Raw genomic sequence first — 18,840 nt, forward strand, 5'->3', positions numbered from 1 at the left:
TAAACAAATTCTACAGAATTAAACTGTGGCATTCACTGAAAATCACTGAACTGTGTTCTTCTGTGCAACAGAAGTTGATGGACCTTCCTCCTACTGTTCTTCCACACTCTGGGGACGGGGGAGAGATAAGAATATCCGTTTATACTTAGATATAAACTTAGATTATATAGGCTACTCCACATAAATAATGTGAAGAAATGTGAATGTGTAGATTGTTTGATGTGTAGACACAAAATATTAACATTTCTTCTGTAGGCCTCTCTGTGGCAGCAGAAACTGTTTCTTCATCCCCATCGTCCTGTGAAGATGAGCATTTGGTTGAGCACATTTTATAATACTATTTGTCATAATTTCTGGTGTATTGGGTAGGCTACTTACAACTGTCTGGGGTTCTGTTGGGACAGGAGGCTCCAAAAGACAGATATAACAGAATCTGTTGGGAGCAACAAAAAACCCAACCCAAAGAAAAATAAATGGAAATATCAAAAACAGCCTATATAAAAAATAACACGTATGTACACCTCTTACATTGTATGAAGGCACTTGAATCTTTGGGAGTGACTGGCTCTGATGAAGTCCCTCCAGGAATTCCCTTAGCCATTGGCCTTCCAGCATTCAGGCTCAGGGCCATCTCCATCTCCTCTGCATCTCCATCTCCTCTTCATCTCCATCTCCATCTCCTCTGCATTTCCATCTCCATCTCCTCTGCATCTCCATCTCTATCTCCCCTGCATCTCCATTTCCATCTCCTCTGCATCTCCATCTCCATCTCCCCTGCATCTCCATCTCCTCTGCATCTCCATCTCCATCTCCTCTGCATCTCCATCTCCATCTCCCCTGCATCTCCATCTCCTCTGCATCTCCATCTCCATCTCCCCTGCATCTCCATCTCCTCTGCATCTCCATCTCCATCTCCTCTGCATCTCCATCTCTATCTCCCCTGCATCTCCATTTCCTTCTCCTCTGCATCTCCATCTCTATCTCCCCTGCATCTCCATTTCCATCTCCTCTGCATCTCCATCTCCATCTCCCCTGCATCTCCATCTCCTCTGCATCTCCATCTCCATCTCCCCTGCATCTCCATTTCCATCTCCTCTTCATCTCCATCTCCCCTGCATCTCCATCTCCTCTGCATCTCCATTTCCATCTCCTCTGCATCTCCATCTCCATCTCCATCTCACCTGCATCTCCATCTCCTCTGCATCTCCATCTCCATCTCCTCTGCATGTCCATCTCCTCTGCATTTCCATCTCCATCTCCTCTGCATCTCTATCTCCTCTCCATCTCCATCTCTTCTGCATCTCCATCTCCTCTGCATCTCCATCTCCATCTCCTCTGCATCTCTATCTCCTCTCCATCTCCATCTCTTCTGCATCTCCATCTCCTCTGCATGTCCATCTCCTCTGCATCTCCATCTCCATCTCCTCTGCATCTCTATCTCCTCTCCATCTCCATCTCTTCTGCATCTCCATCTCCATCTCCTCTGCATCTCTATCTCCTCTCCATCTCCATCTCTTCTGCATCTCCATCTCCTCTGCATGTCCATCTCCTCTGCATCTCCATCTCCATCTCCTCTGCATCTCTATCTCCTCTCCATCTCCATCTCTTCTGCATCTCCATCTCCATCTCGTCTGCATCTCTATCTCCTCTCCATCTCCATCTCTTCTGCATCTCCATCTCCTCTGCATCTCCATCTCCTCTGCATCTCCATCTCCATCTCCTCTGCATCTCCATCTCCTCTGCATCTCCATCTCCATCTCCTCTGCATCTCCATATCCTCTGCGTCTCCATCTCCTCTGCATCTCCATCTCCTCTGCATCTCCATCTCCTCTGCGTCTCCATCTCCTCTGCATCTTCATTTACATCTCCATCTTTGCGAGCCTCTTCCTTCTTTCTGTTGGCTGAGTAGAAGTCAAATGAGAATGAACATTTAATTGTGTTAATTAGACCTATGTCAAAAATGCTGCTGCACTGCTAGACACTTGATGCTATTTAGTTATTTAATATGTCAAATGTTTGAAAAGTCAGGTAGCCTACATCCACGATATACTTAAGATGTACCTGATTGAATTATGTTTTTATATTCCATTTTCAGCTGCTGCCATGTTCTTTTAATGCCTGCAGGATTGCACCTACATGAAAATTAAAATTAGGTTGAATAACATACTGTTCTTCCAGTTTCACCTCTGATATTATAACAGTTGGGTAAGTTACTCTAAAATAGTTATTAATTACTAACTACAAATGACATCTTCAATAGTGTAATTAGATTAATGTAATAATTACTATCTCTAAAGTATTGGTCTACTTATTACTAATTACTTTATAAATCCCATATCAACCTCAACCCCTTGAATAATACAAAAAGAGACAATAAACTGCTCTTTTAATGCTTTCAATTGAACAATATACAATAGGGCTGCAACTAACGATTATTTTGATAATCGATTAATCGGACGATTATTTTTTCGATTAATCGATTAATCGGATAGAAATTAAATTAGATTTTTTTTTATTATAACTAAATAAAACCGTAAATCAGGGTATTTATGTGTAAAAGTGTACTTTAAAAAGTGCAAAAGCCACACATTGAGTTTTACTAATATCAATATTTGCATTGTTTTTAATGATAATTGCTGATGGCATGTTGACAAACAAAAAAATGATATCCAACATATTATGTTTTAACACAATTTTTGTTAAAACAAATTTACACAGACATGTTGTTCAGATGTGAATATCTGAACTAAAAACAAACTAAAAACATCTAAAATATATAATTCATTTAATTTTTATTTAAAATTAATTATATATAAGGAATATAAGGATAAAGAATATAATATATATTATATATAATATATAAAAGAATAATATAAGGATAAATTGATTAAATAAATATAGAAAGACTGAAAACAATTGTGTGAACGTAGAGCCGCAGTAGATCGCGTTTGAAAAACAATTAAAACTTAGTAGACAAATGCTATAAAAAGAGAACGGAATGGAGGTAACGTTACCCAGCAAGCTAACAGGCTTGAGTAAAGGACAGGAGAAATTATGCATTAGTGCACAAGCATTCGCTGAAAACCACTGAGTACATGCAGTGACTAAAAAACAATATTTTACTGCTGCTGTTATTAACTGCCTTTATATTTAGTGCTTCGCTTTGTAAAGACCGTTTTAATTTAACCTATTTCTGCGGTAGCGCTATTTTAATCCATCACTTACGTTGCGAGCGAACTGATTGCGCAACCTGATGCTCGAGACAAAATACAGACATCCCAAGATCCCGGAAGTCCCGGAAGTCTCCCGCATATTGATTGCGGCTCCCTGATGCCCGCGAATTAGTTCAAACTCCCGAAATCTAGAGCGCGCAAGCAAGAGCGCGCATGCGAGACAGAAGAGACTGCTTATGGCGTTATTATCCTATCAAATGTCGAGAGCGCATTATTGTAGCGCGAAAGTACATTAATATTATGCGCTAGCGTGAATCTCTCTGCTCGCGCGCGGAATATGATGTGCCGAGCGTGAATCCCTCTGCTCGCGCGCGGAATATGATGTGCCGAGCGAGAATCTCTCTGCTCGCGCGCGGAATATGATGTGCCGAGCGAGAATCTCTCTGCTCGCGCGCGGAATATGATGTGCCGAGCGTGAATCCCTCTGCTCGCGCGCGGAATATGATGTGCCGAGCGAGAATCTCTCTGCTCGCGCGCGGAATATGATGTGCCGAGCGTGAATATCTCTGCTCGCGCGCGGAATATGATATGCCGAGCGTGAATCCCTCTGCTCGCGCGCGGAATATGATATGCCGAGCGCGAATCTCTCTGCTCGCGCGCGGGAACTGGGCACGCGCTCTCAGATACACTTCTCTTGTAAGAATTCTCTCTCTGGGCTGAGTGGGCTCGCTGCCTTGCTCAGAGAATATGCCTGCACTTAAAACGTGTTCAGTGCAATCGCGAATTGCTCCTCTTCCCCAGCTAACAATTTTAGGTTATAAGAACGTTTTCATAACGTTCCCATTAAGTTATAAAAACGTTATTTCTGAATGTTCTAGGGAATTTCAAAAAGTCCAGTTTTTTAGACGTTGTATTAACGTTATTTCTTGGTTATAAGAAAGTTCAATTCTCCCATTATGTAAACGTTGTATTAATGTTATTTCCTGGTTATAATAACGTTAGAACGTTCAATTCTCCCTTTATATAAACGTTGTATTAATGTTCTTGTTGGGTTATAAGAACGTTATTCAAACGTTCAATTCTCCCATTATATAAACCTTCTCTTAATGTTTTTCTAAGATAGCCTAATGAAAAACGTTTCATTCAATAAAAAAACATTAAGAAATGTTTTAATAATTATTAAAACCTTTCTTAATGTTTTTTATATAACAAGGTAGCCTATATAATAGGCCTAGCCTATATGAAGAACCTAAAATTTTTAAAAAAGACCCATGAATCATGTCTATAATATGTGTAATGTAGTCCACTGAAGTCGAGTTGAATTGAACCGGGTTGAAGTGACCATATGAAATTAACATGAACATAAACTTGGACTAAACATAGAATCACCAACAATGGTACAGGGAACAAAGCTAGACAAGAGACAATGGGAACACAAGGACAAGGATTATGACCAAAAACAACCAATGACATTCACAAGTTAAAGTTAATTTAATTTATATAGCTCATTTTTACAACAATTTCCAAGTTTATGTTCATGTTAATTTCATATGGTCACTTCAACCCAAATCGGTTTATTTGAAAAAATATAGGCCTACTTGGGTTCAATTCAACTCGACTTCAGTGGACTACATTACACATATTATAGACATGATTCATGGGTCTTTTTTATTTATTTATGTCTTAATTTTAAAATCTGAAAGTTCTTGTTTTAGGTTCTTCATATAGGCCTAGGCCTATTATATAGGCTACCTTGTTATGAATGAAACATTTTTCATTATCTTAGAAAAACATTAAGAGAACGTTTATATAATGGGAGAATTGAACGTTTGAATAACTTCTTATAACCAAGCAAGAACGTTAATACAACGTTTATATAAAGGGAGAATTGAACGTTCTAACGTTATTATAACCAGGAAATAACATTAATACAACGTTTACATAACGGGAGAATTGAACTTTCTTATAACCAAGAAATAACGTTAATACAACGTCTAAAAAACTGGACTTTTTGAAATTCCCTAGAACATTCAGAAATAACGTTTTTATAACTTAATGGGAACGTTATGAAAACGTTCTTAAACCCTAAAATTGTTAGCTGGGGAAGAGGAGCAATTCGCGATTGCACTGAACACGTTTTGGTGCAGGCATATTCTCTGAGCAAGGCAGCGAGCCCACTCAGCCCAGAGAGAGAATTCTTACAAGAGAAGTGTATCTGAGAGCGCGTGCCCAGTTCCCGCGCGCGAGCAGAGAGATTCGCGCTGGGCATATCATATTCCGCGCGCGAGCAGAGAGATTCACGCTCGCGCATAATATTAATGTACTTTCGCGCTACAATAATGCGCTCTCGACATTTGACAGGATAACAACGCTCCAAACCGTGTAGCGCGCGCGCTCGGCAGAGCGCCTGAAGGAGAGAGACCTTGCGTGTGTGTGCGTACCAGTAAACGCTCCCCGTGACGTAAGCAGACCAACTAATCGATAATGACATTCGTTGACAACGATTTTCATAATCGATTATAATCGATTTTATCGATTAGTTGTTGCAGCCCTAATATACAATTTCATGAATTATTCTTGAATTGACCAAAGTGCGTAGAGAGAGAAGGTTAAATTAAAAATATACCTTTAAAAAATGTTATGTTAAATCCACTTCTGTTTTATACAGAATTGTTCTATAGTCTATGCAGTATTTAATGCAATGACGTCATATTTTACTTTATATTACAGAAGAATTAAGAGTAATCCCTTTAATTAAATTACAGTATTTAGATTACTTGGTAATTACACCCAACACTGTATAACAGTAATTAAAATGTAAACTTACACATTGACTCGAGCATCTATTTTCTCCCAAACTAACTCTCTCGATCACCGCTGCTGCCCTGTTGCTCAAAAAAAATGTTTACATACTGCTGGTGAGAAATACCATAGACATCATATAGATAGACTCCCTATCGACCGCTACTGCCTATTGGCGCGGACGAGCCGTGGCACTGCGTGAAAAGAGCTGTAATCGGGCATGTAAAACTCCTGAGTACTTCTGTGTACTCCACAAATAAACGTGTGTGTACGGGAGTTTGCTGTCCCGTCACACAATCCCGAATACTCCTGGATATGTACCAAGTTTGGGGCACAGCAGGGAGCCACTAAGGGCCATCAGTTACCATCGCTACCATAACACAGCGAGTTATCCCCCGGTCGGGGTCAATGCAAGGGAATATTAGCATTTCACACCTTTGGGACACAAGGCAGTGGCCTCCTTCAATTGGTCAGATGGTCTTACATAGGATTGGCTGCTCAATGCTTTGTCCCTCCTCTAAACCCCCACACTATAAATAGTACAATATATAAATAATACAATTTATAAATAGATAACAATATGGAATTGTATAGAATATATAAATGCAGTATATATATATATATATATAGAAAACTATATAGAATTATATATAATACAATCTATAAATAATACTTTATAATATAAATAATACTATATATAAAAAAACAACAGAATATTCAAATTATACTATAGAATAATATTTAGATGCGTAATACTAAAATAATTTGCAGGCCAGCTTCTGTGGTCTCCACCGCGACTCGATCTGCACCAACTCGTGCATGATGAGTTCCCAAGTACTTCTGGTCCGCTTCCAGTCTTTTTTGTAGCACACCACACAGCGCAGACAAAACTGTACTGCGGGTTGGAGGCCGAACAACCCAAACTGACTTTCCATCCAAGATAGCATCCTCCTCTTCAGACATGTGGTCAACTGTTGTAGTCTTCCAGATAGTTGCCTCTTCCTCTTGTCTGGAGAACGCCAGTCCTGCTGCTCAGCAGCTGCAAAATAGGAGGGAAAAAAGTAATTAAACCACTGAAAATATCAAATTGGTTGGGATGGGAGCCTCTCCCAGGCTGAGTCTTTTACTGAGATTTATATTTATTTACACTTACTCTTCTTTTTCTTTGTCTCATGCGCACAATGATCCTGCTGTCCTCCATCTTGTCTTTGTTCTCATCTTGGGGCATCCTGTAACCCCTTCTAACAGTTTCAAAATACGTCTTGCAGGATGCTAGAGAGAGGGAGATAGTGAGGGGGGAGAATGTGTTTATTTATGACTAACTAATCTATACAGTTAAATAGTTGTAGCCTTGGGACATTCTCTTGTGACTTACCTTTAAAAACAGCAGGATCTACGTCCAGTACAGCCATGGAGACGCCATTATAAAGATAGGTTGTGACCTCGAGGTTGTGGGGGGAGGATAGACTGTGGAGCACTAATTAAAGAAGGTTGATTAAAAATATAATTTAGAAGAAAGGACTGTTATGAAACAATAGTTTTAAAGATATACCTTGTCTGTGGGTCATATTTGTGTATGTTGTTTTCCCCATTGTGCAATCTCCGTACAGCTTTCTGTAAACATCCAACATAGTATGAGGGCTCAATTCAAATACATTAATAAATAAAGCACACGAAGTTAAGCGGACACCGCCAAATGTTTGTGACGGTCAGAAAATAACTTACCGCAACAGAATTATTCCCAGCTCTCTTTAATTTCTTTGAAGCAGGCTCCTCTTTTGCCTCTTTGAGCTCATTGATGTCAGCCTCCATCTTATCCAACCTCTTGTCCATCGTCTCCAGCTTTTCAAATATCCTCTTCAAACTTGCAAATACCATATACACCAGTCTGTTTTCGTTCGGACTCGGAGTTTGAAAAGCCACATTGTCCAGACGTAAAGGAGTAACATCTCTACCCTGCTCTCCGTAAAACTCCAGCGATCTTTTGCAAGCCATCTTGAAGAGCAGAGGACAACCAGATACAAACTGCTTTTCAGGGTCTACAGTCTTTGTTGTAGATTGACACAATGTAAAGCACTTATCAGCCCACCTTTCCTGAATACTAATGAGGGGGGCAGGGGAATAGGGGCAATCTTGAGCTGCCAGTGCCAAAACAAATTAGCATTTACAAAGCAAGCCATCAACTAACAGCATGTGGTCAGACAAGTTCCTGTTTTCGGGCCTTTGCGGGCATTTACAGGTACGCGTAACAAAGTTCCAAAGATCCCTGCCAAACAGCACATTTAGCGGGCGTATTCATTGTCTGAATTCTCCCGTATACACCCCTTTTGACGCAGTATGGGGCCGCCATCTTAAACCGGTCACCCGCTCCGCTCAGTGTAATCTGTTTGGCAGGTGCAATGAGCTGTCAGCGCATTTAATTAATCATATCTCACTGAATACCGAACTGATTTTCCCGATTTTTCAAGTTTTTTTTTGTTGCAAAGGTCATACACGTAGCTACGATACAGGACACATTGGATATTTTGTTCACAAAATAAAATCAATAGTACGGTAATGTTATATGTTAAATCTTACTTATGGAAAGTAATCCCCAAGTGATGGTCCGCCGATTTGAGCAGGAATATGCTGCACAGTGCTCTGGCATCTACTGCTGCTATGCAACGCAAATAGGAGTATGACCGGTTTAAGATGGCGGCTGCATTTCTTGCGCCACAGCGGCCAATAGGGCATCTAGTCTCTATATGATATCTATGAGAAATACTGCTGCAAATTTTTGTCGGGCGCTGTTACCATCCCTGCTGGAAAAAACAGCATACACCAGCATAGCTGGTCACCAGCATTAACCAGCATAATGGATGCTGGTTATACCAGCAAGACCAGCATACGTTGTGTTTTGGTGCTGGTATGCACCAAAACACCAGCATCATGGGATGCTGGAAACTGCTTGTGACCAGCATGGGATGCTGGAAACTGCTTGTGACCAGCATACCAGCACCAGCATCCCATGCTGGTCATAAGCAGTTTCCAGCATCCAATCATTAGCATCCCATGCTGATGACCAGCAAACAGGCAGCACCAGCATTGGATGCTGGTTACAAACATTGGAAACTACGCTGGTCAACAGTAATAGGTGTTAAGGATGGTAGCCTGTTCACCACCCAGGTGAAAAAAATATATACTTTAGTATATTTCAAACATATTCACATTTTCAATAGTACATTTTAAATATGCTAAGAAAGAAGTGTACTATCTGTAAATATGTAAAAAGTACACTAACATCATGCTTGGACCAATTTTGGAATTAAAACTTTGAACACACTTTAAAATAATTGTACTACAATACACTTTTAAGAAATATATTATATAAAAGTATACTTTTAGTTAATTGTATATTTAATTTCTAAAGTGTACCACTAGAACGTCTTTTAAAAACATGTTTTTTGTATATTTTAAAATGTATGCTTAAAATGAACTTTGTAACAGTTCATTTAAATAAACATTTAAATATGATGAAATTTTAGACTATTTTAAGTTACATTCGAGTAAATATTAAGTAAACTCACTCATGCTTGTATGTAAGTACATTATTTGTACATTTCCTTTGGAATGTTTACATGTATTAATGCATAATATATTGATAGCCCATTCATAATATTTTTCAATAAAATACACAAATAGCTACTCCCATGTAATGTTTAATAAGTTTATATTGTTACAATACATCTTACACACTAAAACCATGTCAAACACAACACTTAAAGCACACATCAAAAGGGTACTTGCACACAAGAAATTTAGAGTAACAGTAAGTTGTTTAAAGTTGTTGCAGCCACTACATTGTGATTTTGCAGGTGGCACCCCTCACACTACATTAGACAAATAAATGGTGGCTACATTGCATGCAAAAACAGTCCAAACATTAAAATCCTAACCAGTGTTCAAAAAATACGAACATTGTTTTTTTATTGTAGGAAAAAAATGGCTAATGCAAATAACAAAAACAGATCATGTGGCTCTTTGGTACAGGACCGACAAATTAGGGGAAGTTGGTTTGGCATCAATATCTAAAATGCTGTAGAAGTAGCTCCTATACGATCTTATTACTTTTTAGTCACTTTCAACAGTGTTAGGTAGTGGAATGACATACATTTTGGTCTTCGACTTAACCATTACACATTTACGTTTCAGTGATTGAGGATGCACGGCAAATACATTGTTAGTGTGAAACACTTCATTTATAAATGTGGAGGATATATTTAGCTGAACATCTCTACAAACCTTTCCTCCGCTCTTGGCAAGCTCTTTTACTAAAACACTGAAGTCATTTGTGGCAGATGCTGAAGGTGTCCCATTGTCAGATGTAAAAGCCACTAGGGTCATAATTTCACATAATGTCCCATCACTTAACTGTACAACCGAATTATTTCTCTTTTTAAGGGTAGTGTTGTTATATGAATGATAAACAACACTGCTACAAATAAATCGGTCATAAAAAAACCTGAATGAACTGTCACTCCTTTAAAATGTTCAATAGCCATCCTTTGCAACACAGATGTGCTACCTTTCTTTGGGTATCCAAAACCTCTGACATTATTTTGAAACTCCCTTGACTTATTTCTTAAGCCAGAACTACTTTGAAGTTTCTCAAATAATTTCCTTATGCTGTCATTAGCATTTGCCATAGTAGTGCCTGCTTTTATTGAGAGACTTCTCCACCTAAGGAATCTTTTCACTATTTGAGTTGGCACATGTGTTGTTCCATTGAAAAACTTAATCAACGTCCCATTAAATGATTCAAATGGAAATGTGGATGTGGCCCACAGTGGTCCCCAGTTGCGCACACTTGCTGCCAGGTGCATTAACAAATGAACATTGAAAGACACATTGGCAGCACCATACAGTTTCTCAAAGTTAAGTACAAACTTTCGCAGAGCTTGTTCTGCCACATCCACATGGCTCACTTTGATGGCATCCTGTAGAAGAGTGTGCATTGCAAAAACTAATAAAAATAGGTGATTCCAGTACTTTTTTTTTCAAAATGCCATTTAAAACAGGCAGTGCATAAAACAACAAAAATGACCGCCACTCAGATGCTTTCCAGAATTTTCTGTCCTTCACTGATCTTGGTGCCCTTGTGACCTCCAAGGGTGGACAAATGGCCAGCAATTCCTGGTCTATGTCACTGACCTTGGAACCCAGGTACCAGTCTTTATTATGGTGCTTACTGTCTAGCCACAGAGATGTAATCTGTTTAGTGACACCCAGGCATACACTGTGCTGGTACTCAGGAACAAATCCAGTTATCAAATTGAAGCTCCCAAGTTCCATCAAAGGGGATGGGCCTTTCACTCCCATTACGGGATTAGCAGGTGTTGCCAGAATAGCATGCTGAAAATGATCTGTCTCTTTCCGTAAAGGTGGTTCGGGAGTTTCCCAGATATATGGGCCACCGCCAGTGTGGAGACAGAAGTCACACCCGTATTTGCCATTAAACTGTTTTGTGTTTCTCAGGAGGGGGCGGGCAACTGAATCTGAGGAGCAGATGAGTGAATGAACTTTGCTTGAATGCTCTATGTTTTCAGAGTCCCTCCATTTAATTCCATTTTCTTCCAATTCTTTGAGCTGTGACACAAAAGCTGTTAAAAAAGTGACCATATTTGGCTTGCTGTTACCAAACCATAAGCATGGTATACATATGTTGGCTTGACGATCTTTTGGTAACAGCTCGATGATTTGGCACTGAATTGGCCATATCTGAATGTTGTTACTATTGAAAACTGGAATTCCATCACAATTCCAGATGATGGATATGTCGTCAGCCCCTACTCGTCCACTCTGCTTGAGTTTTTCATATTCTGCCCCACACTGAATATCTGAAACAATGCCTGGAATTGATTCCCTTTTATTTAAATGTGTGTCAGATTTTTCCAGAACGTACTCTATTTGGGTTGATAGAGTAAGTACAAGAAAGTAAGATCCTACCCTTAGGTTTTTTTCAATGTCGAATTCAGCTCTACAAGAAAAACAGTTTTTTGGAGCTGTCTCACTGGGTCCCATGTAGCTTTCACAGTCGATACAATAAAAATGGGGCACATATTGGCCAAACTGTCCATAGGCTTTATGAAAAAGATATGAAGTTGCTGGCACCAAGCCAGGGAAATGTTCATTGAACATTGCAAGAAGATCCTCCAGAGCTACTCCTGTCAAATTGTGCCTCAGTACATATGACATTAGTAACAGCAGACTCTGACCTTCAGTGAGGGGAGCACCGGGGTAAACCGGATCGTCATCATGGCATTTCTGTAATAGAATACAAGATTGATTACATTCTCACCTGAAACATAATATGATACAAAAGCAGAAATAGCAATGACAGTGTTGTTCTATTAAGACAGATGAGATACAAATTTAACTTAAACTAATAGTGCACAGATAATCTGTAATTACATGGTTATACCTTCGATCGGTTTGAAGCTTGATTCCCGTCTTGCCTTCTCTCTTCTCCTGCTCTCTGTTCTTTTCCACTTCCATCATCTTCCTCTCTGTCCTCTTGTCCACTTCCATCATCTTCTCTGTCCTCTTGTCCACGTCCATCATCTCCCTCTCTGTCCTCTTGTCCACTTACATACTCTTCCTCTCTGTCCTCTTGTCCACTTACGTCATCTTCCTCTCTGTCCTCTTGTCCACTTACGTCATCTTCCTCTCTGTCCTCTTGTCCACTTCCATCCTCTTCCTCTCTGTCCTCTTGTCCACTTACGTCCTCTTCCTCTCTGTCCTCTTGTTCACTTCCATCCTCTTCCTCTCTGTACATTTGTCCACTTTCATCCTCTTCCTCTCTGTCCTCTTGTCCACTTCCATCCTCTTCCTCTCTGTCCTCTTGTCCACTTCCATCCTCTTCGTCTCTTTCCTCTTGTCCACTTCCATCATCTTCTCTGTCCTCTTGTCTATTTCCATCATCTTCTTCTCTTTGATGTTCTCTCTCCTCAAAACTTTGCTCTTTTCCTGATGTTACATCTTGTCTCCATGTCACCATCCCATTTTCATCACTCTCTTGCTCCACTTCTCGGTAAGTATCTGCATCACTATGATCTCTGAGACGAATCTGAGACAAATGTAAAGTCATTAAGTGAAGCTCAGTCTTAAAAAATAAGCAATATTTAGATATAGGTCTAATGCATTCTACTCCAAAGCTCATTTAAAAAAAAAAACAGCCCGCCAACCCAGTATGCTGCACAGAGCTGTGTGATAATAGAAAAGGCTGGCTATATGGCACTAAGCCTAAAGCCATCCACCATCTAACATTTGATTGAACATTACAATATTAAAAAAATGTCCTATTCTACACATGTAGATTTTTTTCTTGAACATACCTTTTCAAAAACTTTTCTTCTGTAAGCAGATGTTCTAGGAATTGGTGATGTAAAGAGAAATCTCTTGTATAATATTTTTTTCTGTTTCTGCAGATACAGTACAAAGCAAAAATGTATAAAGTATAAAGTTGAAAATAGCTAATTATATATATATATATATATATATATATATATATATATATATATATATATATATATATATATATATATGAGTATGTATATACACACACACATGACACATGAACAAAAATCATATGGATGTAGGATTCAAAAATAGGAAGTAGTAATATGATAATAATATGATAAAACAATTGGAGATTGATAATATTGAAAGTGAAATTATCTCTCAAAATATATATCCATCAGATGGGCCTATAACTGGGGGCTTATAATATCCAAAAAGAAAAGAGGGGAGTTTTTCTGTAAAGGGAATCAAATATGACATCCTATTAACTTGGATAAAATGAAAGCAATTAGCTGCCACCTTGTTACAATTAGTATATAGTAAATAAAAATGTTATTGCTATGACATTACTATTTATCTAATTGTGAAACAATTTTAATTACGTTATAACCATAGCCTGTATAACATTAAATAACGTAATGCCTTTATTTTATTTTTATTTTTTTAGGGCGGGATAAACTATTCACTGCATTTCATCAATTGTGTTACTTACCTTTTTCTTTTGAAGTTTTCTGTGTTTTGTTGATTTTGGCGTCCCAGATTGAGTCTCATCTGAATTCAAATGTACCTTAAATTTTCGTTTTGATGCCATGATGATTTTGAATCACAGACTGTATTAAACAGTCTGTTGTATGTTTTAAATATTTCGGCGCCTAGTCTCTGACCTATCAAGTGTAGCGGATTTGTTGTTAACGTCAAACCAATCAGAGCTGCAGACGTGCCCGTTAATTGCGTCCTATCCTTTTACAGTCTATGGTCCTAGCTTGCTTTGTTTCTCACGTGGATGCAGGTTTACAGGTTAGCAGGACAAAATGTCGTTCCAATTCGCCATCTATTACTTATTTAATAAAACACTAAAAGTGGAAAGTACATCGGTCATTCTTGGTAATTCCGACCATTTCAGTCAAGTGACATCCCAGCCCGACCTTGAGGACGACGATAGCTGGATTGAAATAAAATGTGCCACGAGAAAAGAACCAGATAAGACAGTGCCAGCTAAAGTCCTGCTATTTGGAGGTAAGTTTGAAGTTAACTATTATACCTATTTACTTCCCTACACGTTTTGCAAGTACTAGCTAACGTTAAAGTTAACTGTTTATTTGTGCCATTTTATAGGGAGTAGGTGTCGGTTAAACTTTTTTTTACTCCTGTCTTTTTATCAGATTCGTACAAAGAACTCCTCTCAAAGAAAAATTTATTCCTTCTGGGTAAAGATATATGGGCCAAGGAGGAAAGCAGGGGTGTGAGCATGAAGAAGAAAATGCGGGAGACTAACGTGGTGGCTAGAACGGCTGTGGTGGTGAGTGGATAAGGTTACAGGAGGCCTACATAAAAAAAAAAACTTACATGCTGTCATGCTGATTTAAATAATAATGTTAGCTAACACCCAGCTGTTTTTTTGTATGGCAGAGAACTTAATATTATGCCCTGCATCCTACGTAAGTAAAATAAATAACAATATCAGCTAAATGTTGGTTAGTTGATGTTATTTAAGTAAAGTAACTTACTGGTTTGTTTACAAAATAATACATTGTCATATGTGAAATAAGCTGATGATTATTATAATACTAAAGCATCACTGCGTAAGTTTTTTTTTCTTTAATCTATGGTTTTTGGTGAGATATTGGATGATTTGAACATTTATAGAAATGAAGATGTGAGTGAAAAACACTATTTGATGGAGCTGTTAAATTCTCATAGGCATCTGAAATGTGACCCTGACACTGCTTACTGTAAAATATCAGAATCCAACAAGGTTGAACACCGTTGGGTTAATCATCAACGCGATTTAAAAACAAATAAAGTGTTATATTATCCTTCAAGTGTGTAAAATATCAATTTTGTACTAGTAACTAAAGCTGTCAAATAAATGTAGTGGAGTATAAAGTACAATATTTCCCTCTGGAATTTAGTGGAGTGGAAGTATAAAGTAGCATAAATGGAAATAATCAAGTAAAGTACAAGTACTTCAAAATTAGACTTAATTACAGTACTTTAGGAAATGTACTTTCCAGTAATGTAGGGCTGCAACAACTAATCGATAAAATCGATTATAATCGATTATGAAAATCGTTGTCAACGAATGTCATTATCGATTAGTTGGTCTGCTTACGTCACGGGGAGCGTTTACTGGTACGCACACACACGCAAGGTCTCTCTCCCTCAGGCGCTCTGCCGAGCGCGCGCGCTACACGGTTTGGAGCAGTCTCTTCTGTCTCGCATGCGCGCTCTTGCTTGCGCGCTCTAGATTTCGGGAGTTTGAACTAATTCGCGGGCATCAGGGAGCCGCAATCAATATTCGGGAGACTCCCGGGACTTCCGGGATCTTGGGATGTCTGTATTTTGTCTCGAGCATCAGGTTGCGCAATCAGTTCGCTCGCAACGTAAGTGATGGATTAAAATAGCGCTACTGCAGAAATAGGTTAAATTAAAACGGTCTTTACAAAGCGAAGCACTAAATATAAAGGCAGTTAATAACAGCAGCAGTAAAATATTGTTTTTTAGTCACTGTACTCAGTGGTTTTCAGCGAATGCTTGTGCACTAATGCATAATTTCTCCTGTCCTTTACTCAAGCCTGTTAGCTTGCTGGGTAACGTTACCTCCATTCCGTTCTCTTTTTATAGCATTTGTCTACTAAGTTTTAATTGTTTTTCAAACGCGATCTACTGCGGCTCTACGTTCACACAATTGTTTTCAGTCTTTCTATATTTATTTAATCAATTTATCCTTATATTATTCTTTTATATATTATATATAATATATATTATATTCTTTATCCTTATATTCCTTATATATAATTAATTTTAAATAAAAATTAAATGAATTATATATTTTAGATGTTTTTAGTTTGTTTTTAGTTCAGATATTCACATCTGAACAACATGTCTGTGTAAATTTGTTTTAACAAAAATTGTGTTAAAACATAATATGTTGGATATCATTTTTTTAACAATAATCATGTTTGTCAACTTGCCATCAGCAATTATCATTAAAAACAATGCAAATATTGATATTAGTAAAACTCAATGTGTGGCTTTTGCACTTTTTAAAGTACACTTTTACACATAAATACCCTGATTTACGGTTTTATTTAGTTATAATAAAAAAAAAAATCGAATTTAATTTCTATCCGATTAATCGAAAAAATAATCGTCCGATTAATCGATTATCAAAATAATCGTTAGTTGCAGCCCTACAGTAATGTATGTAGAAGCATCCACAGTTTAGTTGCATGGTAGCTGCAGGGAGCCAGGTTGGTGTATATATATCACAAATTATTATTATTGTTGTTATTATTATTATTGTTGTTATTAGAACAATCATTCAACTTCATGTTACTTACAACTGCATGAAGGCTCTGTGTGTTGCCACTGCTGCCGTGGCAGACCCCTACTTCAGATAATGGGCTGTGGTCTGCGGATGCTGATTAAATTTAATATATCTTTTTATGTAAATTTACTCTGGATTTAATGAAGCTCAGTATGCCAATGAGACTTTCACATTGTGAGGCTGTTGTTATAAATCATTTATCTTTGTTTTTATCTTATACACATTTTTGCAGGCAAAACAAACCAAGATTAAAGAGGCAGCCAGGGACCTGGTATTACAAAACCTAAAGACTTCCCTGTCTCAGAAGAGGGCCCTTGCCACACAAGATCACCACACCAGTTCTGAGGATGAATCTCCACAACGTCATTGTGTAATGCATGCTTTTTTCCTGAGAAGCTGGCTACATTGTTAACAATAGCAAAAATTGGTGTGTTTCCAACACTACAAAGTGCTTAATAAACATGTCTTGATTTGAAAATATTGGGACATAATCTATTCCCCTTGTTAATCTACTATTCATAGTTTTCAGTCACGTGACATTTGCGGTACCTGGAGGGCAAAACAGACCAACATAGCGGCTCACGCCGTGACTCCCCCATAGAGAAGCCGCAAAAGCAGTTACATTTATTTGGATCACCTTTCAACTTAAGAAAAAGGAAGATATGAGCACAAACTGCAAGTGCTGGGCTCTTTCAATCCACGTTACAGCAAGCTGGCGCATTTCTATTGTTAAAAAGCGCCAGTTGCTTCCTAGTTGGCAGGCAGCGGAAAATAATGGTTTTTTTACCTTTCAATGGAGCGTTTTTCATGGAATATGATGTCACGTTCATACATTTTACTTATCGTTAGTTATTAAGGTTTCTCCCCCTTAATTCTCTAAACTGGTCAACCACGGTTTATAATGCCAGCATCAACTAATTTTATGAAATTGTTAACTATTTTTCTACTTTTCCCATATACACATGACAGGCAAAGCATGCAAAGAAGGCAGCCAGACGTGTTTTGCCAACCCCGGCATCCAATCATACAACCCGGTATCACGACAAGACGTGAAATAATCACGTTGGTCCACTTTGGAAAACGTGTAGATGTCACGGTTCTGTCACGATTCATGAGTTCGCTGTTTTCTTCATGTCTCGTGTCATTGTTGTTGTGTGTGTGTGAGTGGGCGTGGCCGCTCGTGCCACTGATCAGCGTGCCAGCTGATCTCGTTCCCTGCACCAGCTGCTGCCAATTCACTCACCTATAAAGACTCAACACACTCTCCTCTCTTTGTCAGATCGTTGGTTTGGTGTTCTCTGTGTCGTGCTTCGTGTTCCTGTCGCAGTCTGTTCCAGTTGAGTTCCTGTTCGGTGTCTTCGTGTCCTGTCTCGTCTGGATGTCCATCTGCACTGGATTCACCATCACCCGCACCGGTATCACCACCACCTGCACGCTGACCACTGAGTCCCTGCGCCACCATCTGCAGTGTTCCTCGTGATTGTCTTTGTGTCTTCTGACCATTAATAAAAGAGTCAACTTGCATTTGCTTCCGTCCAGTTCTTGTGACAGAACGATCTGACCTACAATGGAAGCAGCAGGGGAAACAGCCTCTTCCTTGGAAGACTTCATCAAGACCTGCATGGCGCGGATTAGTGTTGTCAAAAATATCGATATTTCGATAAATATCGATACTGAAATATCTGAACGGTACCAATACTAATTTCCCGAAGTATCGATACACCAATACTAGCCGAGCAGTCACTTTCACTTCTCTCCAAAGGCGCGTTGACAAACACCACACGTGACGCACTCGTCTCATTCGCTCTGGTTAAATAGCAAAAGTGAATGGAAAGATGGCGAGTGCGGCGTCCCCGCGCCCGGCTTTGGTTGATTGATAAAGAACACCGCGAGCGGGCATGTCGGAGTCGGAGAATGGCGTGGACAGGACACGCGCTCCACACCGCGCGCGGGCATGTCGGAGAATAGCGCGGACAC

The 18,840-nt window shown here is 39.0% G+C and overlaps 1 protein-coding gene and 1 long non-coding RNA gene across 3 annotated transcripts; one reads left to right on the plus strand and one right to left on the minus strand.

Moving 5' to 3' along the window:
* Nucleotides 1-9,655: 9,655 nt before the first annotated feature.
* Nucleotides 9,656-18,840, minus strand: LOC143740199 (uncharacterized). 2 transcript variants are annotated; one of them, XM_077232244.1, is made up of 4 exons: nucleotides 18,107-18,822; nucleotides 13,349-13,435; nucleotides 12,436-13,080; nucleotides 9,656-12,278 (listed from the first exon to the last, which is right to left on the minus strand). In XM_077232244.1, the coding sequence occupies exons 3-4, from the start codon at nucleotides 13,009-13,011 to the stop codon at nucleotides 10,890-10,892; spliced, it is 1,965 nt and encodes a 654-aa protein (XP_077088359.1). In that variant the 5' UTR covers nucleotides 13,012-13,080; nucleotides 13,349-13,435; nucleotides 18,107-18,822; the 3' UTR covers nucleotides 9,656-10,889. The 2 variants fall into 2 exon arrangements, with proteins under 2 accessions (XP_077088359.1, XP_077088360.1); XM_077232245.1 differs by lacking the exon at nucleotides 13,349-13,435 and having other exon boundaries at nucleotides 18,107-18,840.
* Nucleotides 14,727-17,888, plus strand: LOC143740113 (uncharacterized). The gene is made up of 3 exons (XR_013204742.1): nucleotides 14,727-14,832; nucleotides 17,096-17,233; nucleotides 17,833-17,888. It is a non-coding gene; the product is annotated as an uncharacterized LOC143740113 (long non-coding RNA).

The sequence above is a fragment of the Siphateles boraxobius genome, unplaced genomic scaffold (genome assembly GCF_051911475.1).
Source record: "Siphateles boraxobius isolate OS27281-9 unplaced genomic scaffold, OSU_SipBor_1 17, whole genome shotgun sequence".
NCBI classification, from domain to species: Eukaryota; Metazoa; Chordata; class Actinopteri; order Cypriniformes; family Leuciscidae; genus Siphateles; species Siphateles boraxobius.

Bases quoted from the DNA above. Each gene is read 5' to 3' on its own strand.
- LOC143740199 (XM_077232245.1), bottom strand. From the start codon at position 13,011: ATGGTGACATGGAGACAAGATGTAACATCAGGAAAAGAGCAAAGTTTT. The intron at 12,279-12,435 runs GTATAACCATGT...ATTCTATTACAG, and splicing joins AAGCTTCAAACCGATCGAAG to AAATGCCATGATGACGATCC.